This window comes from Nanorana parkeri, unplaced genomic scaffold (genome assembly GCF_000935625.1).
Source record: "Nanorana parkeri isolate BGI_ZX_2015 unplaced genomic scaffold, ASM93562v1 scaffold1493, whole genome shotgun sequence".
Lineage (NCBI taxonomy): Eukaryota > Metazoa > Chordata > Amphibia > Anura > Dicroglossidae > Nanorana > Nanorana parkeri.
The window spans coordinates 287,993-310,083 of record NW_017307761.1 but is presented as its reverse complement, the minus strand read 5'-3'; the positions used below and the strand labels follow the sequence as shown (position 1 = coordinate 310,083).

Genomic DNA, 22,091 nt, shown 5'->3' with positions numbered 1-22,091 from the left:
GGAAAAAAAAATGTAAGACCCCATAATTATATTATGTTTATGTGCACTACATTTTAATTTACTTTATTGTTTCCTAAAAATACGGGTTTGATAAACATTTGCGCAAAAAGCGTGCAATGTAAAAAATTGCACCTAGCATTTTTTTAATCTACAGGGCCTCAGCTTTCAGAAAATATATCATTGTTGGGGGTCTGAAGCTGTTTTCTAGCCAAAAATTTATATTTTATCATATGTGCGCAAATAGTAGGAAAATGCCCCGGATGGCAAGTGGTTAATAGATCAGCCTCATTGTGTCAGCTAGAAAGAGGTGGGCTAATTAACACAGTAATGTGTGAGTTTTTAAAGCAATGTAATGCAACTAAAGGAATTTTAAAGAGGACAAATATTGTCCAAACTACAATTTCCTCATTTGAAACATGGCAAAATTATTTCAAGAAAAAGCTTGAATATTTGCTGAAGCGTACAGTACGCAGAAATCTCCAACTGCCTGCAGAGCCAATAGCTACAGACCTCCAAACTTCATGTGTCCTTCAGATTGGCACAACAACAGTGCGTAGAGTTTACTCACCATTTCCTGAAAATTGCGGCCTTTACACCCCTTTTTCTGAAATCTTGTCTAGCACAGCCATGCATGCTCAGTAGCTTACCATAAGCTTGAAATAGGCCTTAACAGTACTGCTGGAGTATGATCCCATTCAGGTCTAAAGGTAGTTACAGCACAGGCAGTGCCAGACATTATTTTAGAAAGAATGCTCTAAACTCTGGAGGAGACCACCATCATCAGGAACAGGTAAGTTGGCACCTGAGTGGAGAATGAGACCTAAGCTGGCCAAACACCTATAGATTTTCTATAGATTTTTTTGTATCAGCCTATGGTCAGATAGAAAAAGTGCAACAGATTCCTCCATCTATGCTAAACTGTGTGGATGGAGGAATCTCCCACTGGGCCAAGTTTCAGTATCTTGCTAGCCGCCCCGCTGCCTCTCAAAATACCTGAACAATCTGATTGGATGCAGGCATTGCTCAGGTATTTTGAGAGCCAGCGGGGCCAACTAGCAAGATACTGAAGCTTGGCCCAGTGGGAGATTCCTCCAGCCACACAGTTTAGCATAAATTAAGGAATCTGTTGCACTTTTTCCATAGAAAATCTGCAGAAAATCTATAGGTGTATGGCCAGCTTTAGATTGTCTCAATGGCAATGGAGGTGGTGGCAAGGAGTTTTTTTTTTAATAAATCCTGACTTTGTCCATTAATGTGTCAAACGCATGTTTATGGCCTAACATTGCAACCTTCCTTTAACACTTTGTATGCTCCTGACCCAGAACAAGCAGGTCCACATCAGGTGTCAGGACACTTGCCATGCACATATTTAACAGGCCCAGAGCATACATCTTCAAAAGCAATTCAGCAATAGTAGCTCCAACATTCCAATGCTAAAAGACTCGCTTTGAAAAATTGCTGATATGCTTCTAAATGCTCAAAGCTGAAATCTGCTACAGGTCCATAAATAAGATTAACCTGACAGAGCTGGAATAGTCACTACATTTCTATTAGCAGCTTAATGGGATTGTCTAGGAATGTCATATGAAGGAGATCCGGGCAACACTGCTCTGTTCCAAATTAATGTGAGAGATTCATCAAACAACACAGCAGATACAAAGGATAATATAAAACAATGACTCAAACAATGCTCTCAACTAAATATATATTCATATATTTCACTTACATACCAAGGGCAAAAACTGACGTGCTATGTGCAGAAGCCATAGTAGCCAATTATAAATCAACATCTATTAGTCTTCCTACAATAATCTGTGAAAACCAATATGCAATGTTTAGATATGAATAACTAAAAAGTATTGGCCTTAGCACTATTATTATATAAAACCACAGTGGCATAAAATGAATTGCAATTTTATTATAAAGCAAAATTAAAACTCTACACTCAACATCATTGCAAAGGTTACAAAAAGAAAAAAGTTAACCATAGTTGTTTACTGTAGTTAGGTTGAAAAAAAGAGTACATGTCCATCAAGTTAATGTGTTAAAACAAATATTAATGAATACAATAAAAATTCCTTGCATCCCCAAAATCCTAAACCTGCAGCTGATCAAGAGAATGATAAAAAAAACCTGCATAAGGCATGGTCGAATTTACTTTAGCAGGGAAAAGGATCTCTATAATCTATCTGGGAACAACAAACTATAAAAGTGCAGCTTCTGCTGCTTAGTAAGCATCTCTGCAATTTCTTGTAGAGCACCCTAGGACCCCAGGGTGTTTTGTAATGTGAATACTAATCAGCTTTCTGCTCGATGCCTTAAGCCTGTGCCTTCCCACCTGGGGTTCTCTACATGCTCACCGGTGTAAGAGGCGTTGTATAATTTGTTTTAAACCAAAGGTTTGCTTTAATGTGCAAGTGTAAGCAGATATAAGAGATCCTTATTTAAACAATAAATATATGATACATAGCGTGGTGCCCAGGTTATCACATCAGTAAGCCTCCAAAAGAAAAGTAGACCAGACTTTTAGGGTAACACTCATGGACACAAACAATATAAAATATATATTTTGTTTTTATTTTACGTAAATAATTAAAAACTTTCCGATTCCTTATTTTAAAAACACAAAATATCACATAAGTGTTTCACCTCCATATAACTCCTATATATATGTAACTCCATCTATATTCTCTAACCTTCTGAACGTTAAAAGTATTATTGTCTTTATACTGGTTCCACAATGGATGGGTATAACTCAACACCCTTTGCAGTGAAAATGGATACTGCTTCATCAGGAGTAGAATTAAGGTGTGTAATGGTTGTTTGTTCATGAACTGTACCACAGGTGTGACTATCACCCTCCCTATGGCAAATGTAGGGACAGGGGTGAAATACCAGGACTCCAATCTTGCCTAAACTTACTTCTGTGAATGTTTATAATGATAACATAATTCCTCTGTTGCCCACCAGGAGCCCAGGACTTGCTCTAAAGTGTAACGTAGATGCAATAATGCTTCTGAAGATAACATTAAAGAAAAAGTATTGGGAGAGTAAAATGTACTCTAATAGTTAGAGGCGGCATGTGACACTGCGGATGTCACATGTCATCTCTATGGATTGAGAACTGAGTGATCACGAACCACTGATTACTCAACTCACGGTCTTGACACTGCAGAGAGCGGTGACGATTACTCACTGCTCCTGCAGGGATTCCCCTCTACTCACTGGAGGAATAGACGAGGAGGGGGCGGGCATAGCTGGCGCTAGAGATCGATTTTGCCCGGCTGCAGTGCGCCTCTGAAGTATCAGCAAATAGTTGGCAGTAGCCTGTTAGATGCTGACTTTGGGTCACAGGAGTACATTAGTAAATGTACTCCTGTGACACAAAAGAGGAAAAAAGCAAAAAAAAATTAAAAAAAAAAGGTTTAGCTTTACTTCTCTTTTAAACCCCAGGAAATATTATAGTATATGGAACCAAGCACTTATTCAAACTCTTTATCCGATGAAGAGAATGCTGCCTAAGAAGTGTGTCCTAAAAAATAAACTGTTAGAGCTGCTAAAAAATGTATTACACAAACTGTTCTTAAAAAAAAAAAATGAAATAAAAAATTGGGATTAAAAAAGATGGTATAGTCTGTGATAGAACCCTTCAATGCCTAACACATATAAATAATATAGAGGTTTTTCATACATACAGAAATGCACTCAGCACCTAATTTCCAGTTGTGGACTAACACATACCTTTTTTAAACTGAAATTGCAAGAAATGCTGCCAGCTCTGCCTAGTAGTGTTTTAGTAAACAACTGAATCCCTCCCCATTTCCACAACATATGGTCTAATTGTTTTATAGTCAAATACAACAACTGGTGGGAGGGCTAATAATACTGCTTAGGATAACACAGCAAATGTTCACAAGAAAAAGGACAACTCTGAATTTTTAAGACCAACAGGTATTTTTCTGAAGGCATCTGACAAATGTTACATTTAAAAGTGAAGTTCATTATTAGGGTTTACATACACTTCATGATAAGGTGTTACTAGTTTTGAAGAGGAGTTAAAATGTCAGGCCTTAAAATCAGTGAGGCGCAAACAAAATATATTATTACATGTGTGGCTTTAGAAGGCAGCAAAATGTAAGGAGCACTAAAATAAGAAATAATGAATTTCAGAGAGTTTATGTATTCACATTTTTATGAACTATTATTACAGAGAAAAGCACAGTAAGCAGTGAAATTAAAGCTTGAGCAAAAGTAACAATTTCCAGGATCCCCTGCAATCTGCTGTTAAAAAAAAAAAAAAAACAACAGATAGCAGGGGAATGAATAGCTAGGCTGCTACTGGCCATTTCAACTCGCAATAGCCAATAGCAGGCTGGCTATTGCACCTAAATAGAAAAGAAGCCTGACCTGGTGCAATAATCCTTTTTTTAATGGAAATAATAAATAAATTAAAAAACTCTTTATACTCACAAACGGAGCAAGAACAATGTCACTACAAGTCCAATGTGATATTGTTCTTGCTCCGTTTGTGAGTATAAAGAGTTTTGTTATTATTTCCATTAATAAAAGGATTATTGCACCAGGTCAGGCGCCCGGTGTTTTCTTTTCTTTTCTATGCAGTTTACAGGATCCCTTGTCTGTTACGAGGTGGCCTTACTGGATTTTGATTAACTCTTTAGGCCACAGGAGGGTTTCTTTGGTTGTGCAGTTGGCGCTGGTCGTGTCAGTTTTGTGGCTATTGCACCTGCTCATTGCTGCTGTCAATCAGCAGATGTAGACCTGAAGTTGCTGCTGTCAAGCAGCAGAGGTGGAGTGGAGCGCCACCTGCCAGAACTTGACTGAGCTCTGGGGCACCGCTGTATAGACACCCCCACCCCATCCCTTTGACAGCCATGGCAGGCAAACAACATAGGTAATTGCTGATCTGCTTTCCTCGCATTTATATACAATTTCCATATGCTTCTAAGAATCCACTAAAGCCGTGGTTCTCAACTGGTGGGTTGTGATCCAAATGCTTTCCATTGCACTAGGTGAGAGGCTCCTCAGCCTCTCCCATAACGCAGCACTGTCAGTTCTCGTGCCTAGCAACCATTCCAAATTTGCTGCCCGACAGTGAGTGTCAGTTTGAGGTGGGGTGGGCTGGGGTATGGCCGCGAGGGAGCTCCATCTATACGTGCGTTGCTTACAGCTCCCTCGTGTGACCTGAGTGGCGTCACATTCTGGCTCCACTTGTTATGCCTGATGAAGGGGATCCTGTGTGACCCCGAAACGTTGCACTAAGTGTGCTATGCTACCTTTGTGCATGTACGTCAAATAAATAGACGTATTCTATCTACTTTTGGAGTGCCGGTGTCCATATTCTTTTACATTCTGGCTCCCGGCACCTCTACGGGGAGTGCAAGGGAACTGTACAAATAATGTACGTATGGATGGAGCTACGTCACAGCAAAGCAGCCCAGACTGAACTCCTAAAATTCAAATCCAAAACACACCTCCCACAGTTTGATCGCTTGCACTGGAATATGCAGTACCACAATGTCGTGCGTTCCAGTGTGGTGAGACTTGGGTCGCGACTTAATGACCAAGGACAAATGTGGCTCCTGAGGTTAAACAGGTTGAGAACCACTGCACTAAAGGGCACAAGGCACACTATTTCTGTACTTGATATTCTCTAATGCAGTGGTGGTCAACTTTCTTGAAATAGAGGGTCTCAAGTACCGCACCAAACATACAGTGAATTTAGGGCTAAAGAAAGCTGTCAGAGACTGCTGACATACAACAGGAGACAGCAGAGGTCACTGCTATTACAACTGCATTACAAAACACTGTTTCTACATTTGTGCTCCTTACTGCACCCTTAAAAACAATTTCTTAAGTCAATGATGACAAGAAGCTGGACCATGTATCTGATACCACCTTTACAAGACATAGGGTTAACCTCTACATAAGCTTGATCTCACTTTATTTATCTTCATATATTTCCCCTGTAGGGAAGTTACTATAGAACAGAATAGGGATTACACTTCTACACTGATATCTTGATTCTGTTCTTTGGCTTTGTCATATATTTTCAAATGTAAGAAAAACTACACCTTTGTTTATAAAAAAGAAAAACATGACATAAGATGTATTTTGCTAGATAGCCATTTGGTTTATAGTTCACCACACGCTATTCACCTTTCCAGTTACTTTCCTACACAGAGCACTGTTTTGTCTTTTTTTCAATGGACATCTGTAACAAGTGGAGCTTGTAGCACGATTTTATTAAATGTTGTGATTACCTAAAGAGTGGATCCCAAACATGGCTTTCTCGTTCCATGTCCCCAAGAGATTTACAACAGTCAATACTTTGTGCATTCTTCATTTCATTTTCTTAATTCTATTTAAAACTGAACTCCAGGTGGATATAAAATACATCAGTGATTGCAACTATATATTTATTAGCAATCATTAAATGGAAATTTTGTATTACAGAATTGTGACTATTTAGTCCCTTCTCACCATAACCTGTATGGTAATACTCAGTGGCATAACAATCGCCGGGGCCCGGTGACGGAAGGGGAAGCGGGGCCCGGCGACGGAAGGGGAAGCGGGGCCCGGCGACGGAAGGGGAAGCGGGGCCCGGCGACGGAAGGGGAAGCGGGGCCCGGCGACGGAAGGGGAAGCGGGGCCCGGCGACGGAAGGGGAAGCGGGGCCCGGCGACGGAAGGGGAAGCGGGGCCCGGCGACGGAAGGGGAAGCGGGGCCCGGCGACGGAAGGGGAAGCGGGGCCCGGCGACGGAAGGGGAAGCGGGGCCCGGCGACGGAAGGGGAAGCGGGGCCCGGCGACGGAAGGGGAAGCGGGGCCCGGCGACGGAAGGGGAAGCGGGGCCCGGCGACGGAAGGGGAAGCGGGGCCCGGCGACGGAAGGGGAAGCGGGGCCCGGCGACGGAAGGGGAAGCGGGGCCCGGCGACGGAAGGGGAAGCGGGGCCCGGCGACGGAAGGGGATAGCGGGGCCAGGCGACGGAAGGGCAAGCGGGGCCAGGCGACGGAAGGGGAAGCGGGGCCAGGCGACGGAAGGGGAAGCGGGGCCTGCCAGCGACCCTGGAGGTGGACAGCAGATCGGGGGCGACAGGTAAGAGGTGTGCAGCCCACCTCATACCTTGCAGAGCCTGCCATAGTCTATGGCGGACTCTGCAGGGTCACTCTCAGATTGGCTGTTTGGGATCTCAGGTGGGCTCTGCAAGGACATAACTAGAAATCACAGGGCCCCATACAAAATTGCTATGGGGCCCTGTGATTTCTAGTTATACCCCTGGTTATACTGTCTCGTGAGGTCCTAAACTCTTCTCCATAGAAGCCATGGTTTCCTTACACTGCACGGATGAAGGCCAAGAAACAGCTGAATAACGTTTGGAATAAATAGCTCTATAATATTAGGCTATAGTTGTACCATCAGTTCTGGATGTGCATCTGGCTGTTTGGGGTATAAAAGAATGATTTGCATGGCTCTGCTCACTATCCTGAAATGAAAAATCATTCTCTCATTTTTGGGATATGCGATGGAATGAGACAAGTCAATATGTTCTGTTCTAAGAAGGCTCTACTGAACTGTATCTCCTGTACAGTAATACTCAGCCTGGAAGAGGTAGGTGCGAAGCTGGAAATGGTGCCATCCTCCTGACTGTGCTGACTGTGAGGACTGGGGAAAAAACAGGACTGAATAGATAGAAAAGCAAATCATTTGGCAGGTAAAACAACCCCCTTTCCTGGAGTTACCGTAGCTTTAATAACTTTTCCTATTTATCTATTTTTTTATAACCCTTTCCTTGGCTCTACTCACTTCTCCAAATTCTCCTGGCTGCCATGAATAATCTGAACACACAGAAAGCCCTCTGATGTACAAATCACAATGGCTCCTGGAATTACATTAACTTGCCTCCAGCAGACAACCAAGCACACTGAAGACCACAACAATTCCCAGAACAAGCAGGAAATCTGAGGTTCATAATTATTTTTCAGCTCTGCCCACATAACACTAGAGGCAATGAAAACTGGAGACAGAGGATCATATAAGGAATTAAAAGTCGGGGATGAAGCAATTTTTTTTAAAAAAAAGTCTCCTAGAGTTCAGTAAGTACACAAGCACATGGATAGCGTCTTTCTGGTGTAAATAGAAGGGGTTTCACTTGAAGAAGTCAGGAAGGGTTTAATGCTTCAGCATTTCCTCTTAAAAGCAAAACTTAAACAAGTGTCTTGTCTAGCTAGAGAACACTAAAATAACTGGAAAAGCCGCAAACATTTGACTGTTAAACACTTCATTGAAATAAAAATAACTCTAATAACATCTTAACGTGGACCTCTACCCCCTGCCACTAAAACTCACACCTGCAGCTCTGAATGCTGATTTAAAATAATCTAACATTTATTAGTTAAACAAACAATTTGTTTTACTTATAGAGTTCATCTACTTCCTGGTCCACTTCTGGCACAAATTATGTAATCATGCACAAGCGTTGCATCCTGGGAAGGTTACATCAGCAGAGCACTGCTGGGAAATCTCATCTATAATCTGATGAGATCTCAGTAAAAGACATTTTCTTCCCCTGAGATGATCTGCATGGTCACATGTTCTAGTCACATGTGCCAGAGCTCCAGGACAAAAAGGGAGAGCTAGTAATCTGCCCTTAGTAAACATGGCCACTGTCAGAAGACTGAGGAAAAAAGAGAAATAAGGAATGCAAAGAATACAAAGCCGGCAATTATCTAGAAGTATGTGATTGTAGATTGTCATTACTAAACATTTCTAAAGGTGTGTTTGTTGTTATTTTAAAGATATGGGTTCCTCTTTAATACAAGAAAAAAAAAACTTACAACGTAACTGAAATAAAAAAAATTTACTTTATAGACAGTAAAGTATCTGTTTTAAATGTATACCTTTTTTGGAGTTAAAATCCGTTGCCTGAACTTCTCCACGGTCTCCTGCCCCGCACTTTCCCAGGCAATGGCAAAAGACTGTGTTTTATTTGGATCAAGGTGGATGCTCTCCAACTGCTGGCGCAAGACTGAGGCTTTTAAATTATGATGCACTGCCTGAAAAACAATACATTTGATTGTAGATGTATATTTTTGCATTTTGTATGCACACACAACTCTGCAATATAACAAATTTTAAGGCAAAGAAATCTAGAGGGAACATATCAAAACTCGGACAAAATCTGCCCATGGCAACCAATTAGCATTTATCTTCAAAATCCCCAAATCATCTCTGAATTGGTGCTGACACAGTGCTTCCTTCTGGAGGGGGGCTGCTTTTGTTCCCCATGGTCCCTGTGCGTGTTGTAAAGGAACCACCGCTCCAAGCTCACTCCTGTGATGGACTACAATCTCACGTTTAATTTACTAATAATTGGTATTGAGATTGTAGTCAACACACACAGGGACCATGGGGAACAAAAGTAGTCACCCTCCAGAAAGAAGGACACTGTCAGTACCAATTCAAAGATGACAGCAAAGAAATAAAAAATAAAAAAGTTGGCTTAAAGCAAAACTAGTGAAAATTATTAACTCTTACAGTGGGGTTACCCCTGCACTGCAAGGGTTGACTGCCTATTTTGGTCTAGGGAGAAAAATAGCAAAGTTATACTCGCCTGATACTCAGAGCCAGCTGGCTGTGACAGCACTAGCCTGTCTCTTCCTACGTTGCAGCAATGGAATGTCCCTTAACGTCCTCATGTTCAATACAGTGTGCATACGGGACCTTAGACTGCTGCAGTGGAAGGGAAGAGAGGCTCCAGGGACCGGACTAAGAGCCAGCTGGCTCAGAGGATCAGCTGAGTATAACTTTTTTATTTCCCTCCTAGACACAAATGAGCACTTTACCCTTGCATTGTGTGTGGGGAAAGGGGGTATCCCCACTGCAAGGGTTAATAATAATTTTCCCTAGAGTTCTTAATTAAAAGCGAAATAAAAAGCAACAGTAACCATTAAACTCACTTAGGCTAGATTCACACTGTTGTGATAAGGTAACACAAGATTCTGCACATTGTGTTAGGGCAGCTCATTCATTTAAATGGGCTGCCTAATGCACAAAAAAAAAAGGAGCAGGCACAATTTTTATCTAATTAAAGGAGAACTATGGGGTTAAGTCTTTTCCCCATAGTTCTCCTTACGGTAACGGGAGGACACAAACTAGCGTCCTCCCGTCACCCTAGGCTCAGTATACCGCGAGCTGTAGCTCCCGGTATACTGAGACGCCGCAGTATACCGCAAGCTGCTGCTCGCAGTAAACTGAGACGCCGAAGCGGATCCCGACAATTGTGCCGGGATCTGCCCAGCTGCGTGACTGACAGCTGGCTCTGCCTATCTAGAGGCAGAGCCAGCTGTACCCGCCCCCTCCCCCGTCCGATCCACCAGTCAGCGCTGGCAGATCGGAGCGGGGAGGGGGGAATCCAGCTCCTCCCCGTGCACGGCAGCGAGCCGTGACAGTATGTTTTCGCTCACCTCCCGATCTACTGAGCCGACCTGTGACAGTCTCATTGTCACAGGTCGGCTAGAACTATGAGGTGAGTGAAAAGCACTCACCTCATAGTTCTCCTTTAAGCATATCACAATGTGTGCTAATGCATAACCGTGTGTTGTGGTGCAACACAAGTGCGTGGGTAAAATACATCCATCCATATACATCCATACAGTGCTTTAACGAAAGAATGGTAGCCAACCTTAACAATATTTCTTTGAAAAAACAGAGATGATGACATTGTAACCAATAAAGTTTTAGCCGTCATTTTCCCTGTGCAAACTACTGATTACCGTGTGTAACACACCCACATATCCTTTCCTCATGCTATTATTTCCTTTGTTCAAGCCCATGTGAGTATAGTCAGACGTGTTAGCCTATGACATATTTACAGGAATGAATAATGCATCCAACATTTTTCAGATTACTACTTACATGAATTTAATATTTAATGGAACTGTAAAATATTTACTTGTCAGGCAGCTGCCTTCTCCCTTTATGCTGTAACCCCTTAAGGTCTTCTTTGCTTAATGTACAAAGGGGGAATTTATAGAACAGGCACAAGCTGGAGATGAGGCAAAAAGCATATTGTATACAGTATTTTGTTCTAATTAATGTTCATTTAACAGCAAAATAATAAACCATTAAATAAATAAAAAAGAAAAAGTGACCCAAAAACCCCAATTGCAGCTGGAAACTAGCTACAAAATAGGCAAATCATTCATCATAAAAAGACAAAAGTAAAACACATTGCACCTGTCAAGAAACATCAGTTTAAAAAGTTTCAACATTTGAAGGTGGGGGAAACATAACATTTTGATAGGGGGTCTCTCTCACCTGTACGCACTCAATACAAAACAAACAAAAAAGTTGTGCTTTTTCATACACTTTAACTACAGAACAACCCCCCATGTTAAGGAGATGAGAAGAGGAGAGATGTTCTGTAGTCCTAAGACACTTATTGTCCTAAGATGACAATGCTGTTCCTCCACAGATACTGTACAATGAGTAAGCACAGTCACCCTAGGACAGAAAGTGTGTTACAGGCAGATAACCAGGTGACACTAAAGGGAAAAAACTGAAAATGAAGAAAACGAATGTAGCCACCACATCTGAGGACTGGCAATACATTGCATTTCTGTTCTTGGGTTTAGATGTACTTTAATTGACGCCCTCCCCAGCCGCACATACTTACTAGAGGTGGACCAAAATAAAAAAAATGTCAAGCCGAAACCGAAAATAGCTTTTTTTCTAACCTGTTTACATTTTTTTTAATTTTTTTTTTATAAACTTTTTATATTTTTCCTGATATTTCCCTTTTAAAATAGCAAAAGAGATTGAGGACACAAAGTCCTCAATCTCTTTTTCTGCACCCCTTGTTATAAATGAACAGGAATCCTGTATACAGAGTGTTCCTGTTCATTCATACATTGTGGATATAGTATCAGTTACTATGTACACAATCATGAATGAACAGAAAGTTCATGTAGATCACTTCCTATTCATAACTGGTACATAGTAACCCACACTATGTCCAGTTATTTACAAGACGTCAGCGATCACTGAGTGTTTGTACCCGCTCTCCATTCTGACCCGCTGTCACAGGAGGCTGAGCCGGCGGGGCGGGGAGAGCTCGGTCTATTTTGACAGCTGACTTCTCCCCCTCACTGCCGCCTCAGGCTCCTGTGGGGGGGAGACAGCACAGCTGTCTCCCCCCCCACACCGCTCTCCATCCTGATCGGTCAGGCCACCCTAAAAAAGAGCCAGTTCTCAGGGGACCAGCTGATTTCACCGGACACTAAAACTTTTAAACATCAAGGAGCAGAATCTATTAAAAGTGATTTAACCAGCATTTGAAATAAAACAATGTCAGATCCCCAGGCGCTTGTGGAAGCTAGTTGATCAACCTCCTCCCCATACGTGAATCAAAAGGCGATCTTCACACACAGTACTGCTCCCTCACAAAGACTAACTTGAATTCTACAAAAAAAGTACAGAGCGCTCCGACATGTGACATAAAGAATCGCCTTTATTTAATGTAACTTATGATAAAATAATACTCACAAATGGGCAGTAAAAAGCGCTTAAATCGATCTCTGTCAATTTCTGAAAGGTGAACCCGGTTTCAAAAGATCAACACAGTGGACACAGTGGACCGCGCTTCACTGGCTGGCATGCCACCTCACGGCGAAACACAGACGAACAGCCGTGAGGCGGCATGCCAGCCAGCGGAGCGCGGTCCACTGTGTTGATCTATTGAAACCGGGTTCACCGTTCAGAAATTGACTGAGAGACCGATTTAAGCGCTTTTTACTGCAGGTTTGTGAGTATTATTTTATCATTTGCTACATTAAATAAAGGCGATTCTGCACACGTTGGAGCGCTCTGTGCTTTTTTGTAGAATTCAGCATTTGAAAAAGATTAATCATTTTTTTAAATTTAATATAACTTTAAGAACCTGCATGCTTAGGGCTCACCCACACAGCTCTTTCCCTTTCATTGCAATGAGGAATTACTGTACCTGTTCCAAAATAAATGAGATTGTCTCCAAGACTAATTTGAGATTTTGTTTATCAAGTGAGAAGGCAGCTTGAAGTTTTTCTTCTTCCTCTTCGCTAAAACTCTGTTCTGCCTGAAATGGAAGACAATACAAATGTAATTTATATTTCTTAAGCTTGGAATGAAGAAATAAATTCACTTCCAGAAATGGGAACAGCGGCATGTATAAACATTATACATAGTTACAAAAAGTAGTCTTTTAACAGCAATTGTCTGAGGCTCAGATACTTATCTACCATGGAACCACCTAAATAATTGAAAGAACATATCAACTGCATGATAAAATAAAAAGCGTACACGTCAGAGGATGTGAAAATTAAATATTTGGTAGACTAATATTAACAACAACAACACAGCGCTGAACCCCCAATACCTCACCGCTGCAAAGAACAGCCAACATGGGACAGAGGATCAATTTCTGTTGGCAAATCCAATCAAAGTCAATATGTCTGGGGAAAAAAAGCATCAACCTTCAAAAATTTCATAGAGCCTTGGGTCCAATGGGTATAAGATGTCTTTTGGAATGGCTGTTGCCAACGATATTATGATAGCTGGATGTCAATAAAATGGTAAACCCCTTTATCATACCGCCTACGAACAAGTGAAAAGGGCGTTTTTCAGTAAGATCATGTCTGAACCCCAAGGCCCCATTCACACTAGTGCAATCTGTCCTGTGTTTGCCATCGTGTTGCACTGCTTGACAATGGAAATCACATTATTCTTAATGGTGCCTGTTCACACCAATGCAACATGGTATAGTGTGATTTTTGGAAAGGTGCTGGTGCTTCTTTTGGTGCTACACAGTGTGTTTTTGTCCCATAGCCTTCAATGGGAGTGAGGGGAAAACACATGTACATGCATTTTTGTGATTAAAGTCTCTTTAAAGAAAGACAATGCCTAATGATGTCACAGCAGATATTGCTATCGTTGGCCAGAAAAAAAACAAAAAACATTACGCATGAAAATGCATCAAAAACACGCAAAAACATGCTGCAAAAACACACTGAGAAACACACAATCATGCAGCAGTAGTGTAACTTAAACTAACTGAATGTTGTTTACTTTTCTAAGGTTTCATTCACATCTATGCAATATTGGAGTGCGTGCCATGCAGCACAGGATCACACATTGCATGTTGCAATTATTATTTTTTTAATCGCACCCCAATGTACCTAGCCATCACATGTGCATTGTATCGCACCACACTGCATAGTTACCTATTACCATGCAAAGGGGTACAATGTGATTTAAACCAAAAAGATGCATTTACTTCTTTCAGTGCAATTTTACTGTGGTAGGCAGCTCATTCACAGCGCACCAGGAGCACATCTGCATTGTCGTATCGCAGAGGTGAGAACAAGGGTTAAAACCCTGATCATCATAAGCAATTGCATTTTGCTTCATAATACTGTATTCCTTTTTTAATCTTTTTTGCAACTTAGTACTGTTGATCTCCCCCATCCCCTTTCTGTCTACAAGTACATGTTCCATTCTTAGCTGCACATTATTGACCTGTAATGGCTCCCTCAAAATTTGAATGGTGAACCATGCCGGCGCAATGTGTGTCAGCACAGTCACTTGGTGGAAGCCTCCATCTGGGGCACGTGTGACAACTAGGGATGCACCGATACCGGTTTTGCAGTATCGAATACCGATATTTTTTTTTCAGTACTCGCCAATACAGAATACCGATACCGGTGCCCCGATTCTCAGGAAGCCGGGCGGCGGATCATGACCTGCTACCCAGCTTCCTGATTGCCTGGAAAGCCGGTGTTCTATCGAAAGAACACCGACTTCATTTCCCGAGGCTGCCAGGCTGCCTGACCAATCAAGAAGGCGGGCGGTGGGTCATGAGGTGCCGCCCAGCTTCCTGATTGGTTAGGAAGCTAGGCTGCCTAGCAACACGTGAAGCCAGCTTCCTAGCCAATCAGGAAGCCAGGAGGCAGGTCAAAGCACGCCGCTTGGCTTCTTGATTTCAAAGGAAGCTGCCTCCATGCTCCCTCGGAACTGCCAGTCAGAGGGAGATTTCCCTCTGACTGGAAGTTCTGATATCGGAGGTAAGTATCGGAGCATTTAGTATGAGTACTTCCCTTAAATACTCTGCATCGGCACTGATACTAGTATCGGTGCTTCCCTAGGGACAACGCAGAAGCGTCTATACAATGACCTTCAGGACAGGATTAACAGGTTTTTTTTTAATGAATGCTTCAGGTTTTAAAAGATTTAAAAACAACTTTTAAAATGACATTATATGAGCTATGTGGTACAATACCATCTTTACCCATCTCTGCAGAACTTCCACCATGTGCTTTATCTCTGCATTACCAGAGTAAACTGTTCTATTCAGAGGACTAGATTGTGTTTGTGAAATCCTGCCAGCCTCACATGGATCAAATCTATCATTTGATATATCTATACAAATACATAAATGCAAAGACCATGCAATTTTCAACCCATTCAAAATGAATGTCAGTTATTTGTATCTTTTAGGCGAGTCACGAAGCTCCTCTAGTGATAATCCTGAAGCTCAGATCACATAACAAATCTGCAAAAAAAATGGTCTCTGAGGGATAATTGAGATTCTGATGGAGGCTGCATTCATCAGTCTAGTGCTGCCTGTGAGAATCTTATCTTGTTCTATTCTCTAATACATTGAGTGGAATTTAGATGCATCAACTGAGATTATGAAGTCAGGTAAAGAAGCATTTATTAATCAGGCCTGAGCCAAGAACATGAAGCCGTTTTTTAGAGAAAAATACAACAGCTATCTTTCAGTGACGTTCCAAAGAAGCTTGGCTTATGTATCTCTTTTTTTTCTACACTTTGTGCAAATCAGACCAGGTATTTCTTATTTATCCAAATTCACAGGTCACCTCGGGTAAGAGCAACCACCACAAGAAAGCAAGCAAGGTCAGAGGTGTAGGCACAGGGCTACCTGTGCCTACATTGCTCTTTTTTGTCACGGAAGTTTTAATTAGGAATGCACCGATACCGACACTAGTATCAGTGCCAATACTGAATATTTGGGCGAGAACTCCACTCCCCGCCTTCCTTAATGGGACTTCCGGGATCGGAGATTACCATAAAAAATTAAAATATATCAGTACTAAATACCAAAAAAACGGTATTGGTGCATCCCTAATTTTAATGTATATCTAAACTCTAAAGCCGGGTATACAGCTGGGTATTCCTGATGAACTGACTGAAATTTGCACTGTGGGTGCGCCTTCCACCTGGCATCCCTCAATCTGCTAATCAAAGTAGCCGGTTGGAAAATTATTGGCCGAATGTAGCTAGCAGCTGATTACCCAGCGACCGGTGTCAAAATACAATGCAAACCGCAGGAGATTTGTCCATCAACTCTCATATGCATTTATGGTGGAATCTGTTCCCACGAGCCGGGTATGACACAAAAGTGTAGAAAAAAAAAGCCAAATCTGACAGATTCCACGCAAAACTCCAAAAATGGACTGGACAAAATGAATGGCACCCTCAATTAATATTTGGTAGCACAGCTCTAGGAAAAAATAACTGAAATCAATGATTTTCCTACACCTCTCTACAGGAATTTTGGACCACTCTTCTTTCGCTAACTGCTCCAGGTCTCTCAGATTGGAAGGGTTCCTTTTCCCAACTGCTGCATTGAGATCTCTCCACAGGTGCTCTATGGGATTCAGATCTGGACTCATTGCTGGCCAGTCCAGTACTCTCCAGCACTTTGTCTGAAACCATTTCTGGATGCTTTTTGACGTGTGCTTTGGGTCATTGTCCTGCTGTAAGACCCATGACCTCTGACGGAGACCCAACTTTCTGACACTGGGCCCTACATTGCACCCCAGAATTCTTTGGTGGTCTTCAGATCTCATAACACGCACACAGTCAAGACATCCAGTGCCTGAAGCAGCAAAGCAACCCCAAGACATCAGTGAACTTCCACCATGTTTGACTGTAGGGACTGTATTTTTATTCTTTAAGGGCCTCATTTATTTTTCTGAATACAGTAGAATGATGGGCTTTACCAAAAAGCTGTAATTGTATTTAGTCCGTCCACAGCACATTCCCCCAAAAGGATTTTGGCTTCCCCAGGTCAGTTCTGGAAAACTCCAATCTGGCTTTTTTATGTTTCTGTGTCAGCAGTGGGGCCTTCCTGGGTCTCGTACCATAGCGTCTCTTTTCATTCAGATGGAGACGTATAGAGCGAGCTGACACAGTTGTACCCTGTGCCTGAAGGTCAGCTTGAATTTGTCTGGAAGCTGATTGAGGGTCTAGATCCACCATTCGAACAATCCTTCATTGCAGTCTTTGATCAATTGTTCTCTTTCCTCCAAGTCCAGGGAGATTAACTACAGTGCCATAGGCTGTAAACTTCTTAACAATGTTGCGCACAGTGGATACAGGAACATTAACATCTCTGGAGATGGACTTGTAACCTTGAGATTGTCTATGCTTTTCCACAACAACTTGTAATGCAATTATTTCTTGTAATTTAGAGAAGGTGCAAATAATATTGTCCAGTCCATTTTTGGAGTTTTGCATGGAATGTGTCAAGACTGTATATATATATATATATATATGTGCGGCCATCTGTTCGTGACCTCAAGCTGAAGCGAACTTGGGTTCTACAGCAGGACAATGATCCAAAACACACCAGCAAGTCCACCTCTGAATAGCTGAAGAAAAACAAAATTAAGACTTTGGAGTGGCCTAGTCAAAGTCTTGACCTGAATCCTATTGAGATGCTGTGGCATGACCTTAAAAAGGCGGTTCATGCTCGAAAACCTTCCAATGTGGCTGAATTACAACAATGAGTGGACCAAAATTCCTGCACAGCGCTGTAACAGACTTGCAAGTTATCGCAAACTGCATGTTATGTTGTGTTTACTTGTGTTATCTTTGACTAATATTTAAATTTGTTTGATGATCGGAAACATTAAAGTGTGACAAAAGTGCAAAACAATGAAAAATCAGGAAGGGGGCCAACACTTTTTCACACAACTGTATATATGAAACTGAGGGGTCTATTCACGAAGCAGCCGAAGGATCTAGCCGTAGCTTCGGCCGATCCTTCGGCTAGCTTCGGCCACAGGACCCCTTCGGTTCAGTAAAACCGAAGGGCTGCTGTACGGGCTACTTAGTCGAGCCGAACGCATATGCCTCGGCTCGGCTGAGCCGCTCTGAAAGCCGAAGCTGGCCGAGCGTCCGGCCATTGGCCGGCCGACAGCCGGCTTCTGACAGCTGGGCAGAGCCAGTTGTGATGTTACGGCTGGCTCCGGCCACTTACCAGCTAACCAGGGACACTGATCTCCAGACAGCAAACTCTCCCAGGCGCTCCGGGAGTCTCCCGCTCCCGGCCGCCGAGGAGAGAAACACTGCTTTTTCTTTTTTTTTCTTTATTCTGACACAGAGTCATGTCAGAATAGAAAAAATATATAATTTTTGGCCATAGGAATGCATTGTTAGATTCCTATTGACTATTTCAATTTGCAATAGCCAATAGCAAACTGGCATTGCACCCGCCCTCGCCTGCAGTTCTCCATCAGGTCCACCACTACTGATTGACAGCAGCAGAGGGCGGGTACAATACCTAGTCTGCTATTGGCTATTGCAAATTGAAATAGCCGATAGGAATCTAGTAATGCATTCCTATGGCCAAAAATGTATTTATTTTTTTTTCTATTCTGACATGGCTCCGTGTCAGAATAAAGAAAAAAAAAGCAGTGTTTCTCTCCTGGGCGGCCGGGAGCGGGAGACTCCCGGAGCTCCCGGGAGCTTTTTTTTCTTCTTTTTTTGTGACGGCAGCAGAACCGCCGGCCAATAGAAAACAGTTGGGCGGAGCTAGCTGGCACTGCTAGCTCCGCACAATCGTTTTCTATTTTTTTTTCTACTTTTTTTAACTATTTTTCTGTTCTGCTCGGTCCCACAGAGAGACCGAGCTGAACAGCCGAGCCGAATGCCGCTCAGCGGCATTTGGCTATTCACTCACTGCTGTTTGGCATCTATAAGAATAGTCCAGATGTTGGATCGGCTGATCGGATGTTGGATCGGCTGAGTCAAACTCCTTCTGCACTTCGGGTCGGCTGAGCATGTTCGGCCGACCGAAGCCACCCGATGTACGGCTGGAATCAGCCGTACCAGCCTGAAGTGCTGGTCCTTTAGGTCGGTCATTCACTTGGCTGCCTACGGCAGCTTAGTGAATAGACCCCTAAGGTTCGCTTCCAATTTAGACAGAAAGCCTTTTCAAACATGAACAGAAACTGCAACGTAACCAAGACACACCTTGTGTCACAGATTATTCAAATGATTGAGTGAACCACAGTGGATGTGTACAAACCTCAACTCCTACTAATTTCCATAAACAAAATGTGATTTCAAAGCAACCAGGATCATCTCTATTCAAATGTTTCTTGCAGATATAATTTCCTTGGACAGGCAAGTTTGCTGATCTAGCGCCAAATGTAATAAACCATAGTGAGAAGTAATAGCATCGTGGCATAAGACTCCTCATACACAGTTAAACATTTCAGTTCAGTTGAAAGGAACTATATGGCGGGTTTGTACATATTTTCCTTCTTGACTTATTATGATCACAATTGAAAAAAAACAAAACATAATAAAAATTACAATATTTTTCACTTAGGTAAGTATAAAAATATTGAAGATGGAGCGTCAAGCTTCTTTTCACATGTTTTTAGCTCTTTGTCCCTCTGATAAAAAAAAGACCGTGGTTTACAGAGCTCAATAACTTAAACTGAAACTTACACACACACACACGTGAATGAGTCAGAGAAGTGACTCATCCCTGTTTGCTATATCAATTTGTGTGTACAGGGTCTTGTTGTTTACCTACTTTCTGTTAAGCTTTAGTTTACAGATGGATACTTGGACATTTTTCTAAAGAGTTTGTTGGTGCAATACTGAATTCACAGTTCTACAATAGCGAGCCATACTGATCTAAAGGCAGCAAAATAGGCTTCATATGCTGCAGAACAATGTTTGCCTTTAGCCAAACATAACACATATCATTCAAGCCAAAAAATGTTGGTCTCATCCCTCCACAGAACAGTCTTCCAATAGCTTTATGACTGATCCACATAGTCTTTAGCAAAATGTACACATGCAGCAGTGTTCTTTTTGGATAGTATTGGCTTCCTTTTTGCAACCCTGCCATGCATAACACTGTTTAGTGCCCCAGTGATGATGGACTCATGAACACTGACATTCACTATTGCAAGAGAGGCCTAAGGGCCCATTCACACTAGATGCAGTGCGTTCCGCCCCGATTCTGGCCAGAACGCACTGCCTTGCATTGCGTCTGGCTCACTTTTTAGTGGGGCAGGAGGGGCGTGGCGGGTCATTGAAGTGAATGGCACAGTAGCCACGCCCTCCGGCCGCAATGCGATCGCAAGGTACATTGTATGCTTGCGGTCCAGTGCGATCAAAATGCTGCAAGCACTATTTTGATCGGACCGGACCGCAGGCACAATGTTGAAGCCACAATATCTCGGCATGACTCAAGGATCCTTAGGCCACTGCAGTGAAGGGGAGATAGGCTCCAAGTCCTAGCCTAAGAGCAAACGGGCTCAGAGTATCAGGTGAGTATAATTTTTTTTAGCACCTAGCCCCACTGCAAGGGTTAAGAAAAAAATTGCCTTTCTGCTTTAAATAAGGTAGGGCCTCCCACACTAACACATTATTATCCATTGATTGTGACATCAGACTCTAATTACTCTTCAAATTAACTGAAACTCCTAGAGGTTCTCACATACGCTTGCCACACACAAATATATAACGTTGGATTATTTATCTCAATAAATAAATGAACAAGTTCTTATTATGTTCTTTTAGGACTTTCTTAAAAAATGCCTCAATGAGATAGATCGATAGATAGATAGGACAGATTTTACATACACACTTCCTGATCTCTCCTGTGCCCAAACTGGCATACTTCTGCTAAGGAGTATCTGAATTTGCTCATTCTCATTGAACGTGACAGTGTGTGTATTTATTTATTCATTGCTTCACTTCAAATGTATCCGTTTAATGTATGAGCAGCATTTGCATTTATACTGATAACACTTGTAAAAATGTGCAGGAAAAGATTTATCATTGTGCAATATAAAGAGAAGGCAGTGTAGTCAACAGGGATCTAGATAACGAAGACAAAGTTGGACGTTCAATTTGCTTCTTAATGTCTTCAAATAAAGTCTTTCAGTTGTATAAAGTGAGTTACTTTAACATCTATGTACTTTCTAAAGGTGGCCAGAGGCAATAGATGATCCTTATCCTATTCAAGTGCTTATAGCCAGGACGCAATGGTATGTCTTTGGGCAATCTGCGACTTCCCCAGATACTCTCTGGTTGAATGATATCAGGGAAAAATAATGATCTGACAAAATGTATTGGTCAAGTTGCATGTTTCCCACTACCTTCTTTTCCCACATTGGATCTTTTTCCTCACCTCAACAGGAGCAACACATGGACCCAGGCTCAAGAAAGAAAGCCCCATCTGTAGTGTCCAGAGTCTGTCATTTGAGCTCTGCAGGAAGCCTGACTGAGGTCCAATGCTACACAATGTGCAGATTAGAGATGTTAGTTGTATAACAAAAATATGGTCATTCCATCCAAAGCTCATTTGCTTATCTTTTTCAAGGATTCCAACAGTAAGGGCTCTACAACTGATCTCCCAGGTCCACAATAATTTTAGAAGGAGATTACACTCTCGATGCTGGGCAGTTAGGTATCATTAATAGCCATGGAACCCTTAAATTCAGTTCCAAGTTTCACTTTCCTTCTTGGTAAAGGTGTAAACAAATGCCATAATGTACCTGGGACTACCAATTCCAAAACCCCTTCCCTGTCTTAGCCCTTAAAATGCAGTTTTATCTTTTCTTTCTACATTTTTAAGACTAGTGAAAGCTCAATCAAGAAGAAAAGTAGGGAAAATGATGTGAAGAAAAGTTGATTGATACCATAAAAAGGATGGCGAGAATACTGGTAATAAATAAAGTGTGTGTGTGTGTGTGGGTGTGGGGG

General features: G+C 42.1%; 1 protein-coding gene across 1 annotated transcript in view; it reads right to left on the bottom strand.

Moving 5' to 3' along the window:
• COMMD10 (COMM domain containing 10) overlaps positions 1–22,091 on the bottom strand; it is a 40,005-nt gene that overhangs the window by 11,944 nt on the left and 5,970 nt on the right. Inside the window, exons 3-4 of the mRNA XM_018570273.1 lie at positions 13,021–13,131; positions 8,918–9,073 (exon numbers count right to left, since the gene is read on the bottom strand). Coding sequence (XP_018425775.1) covers positions 8,918–9,073; positions 13,021–13,131 — 267 coding nt within the window. The remainder of the gene's footprint in view (positions 1–8,917; positions 9,074–13,020; positions 13,132–22,091) is intronic.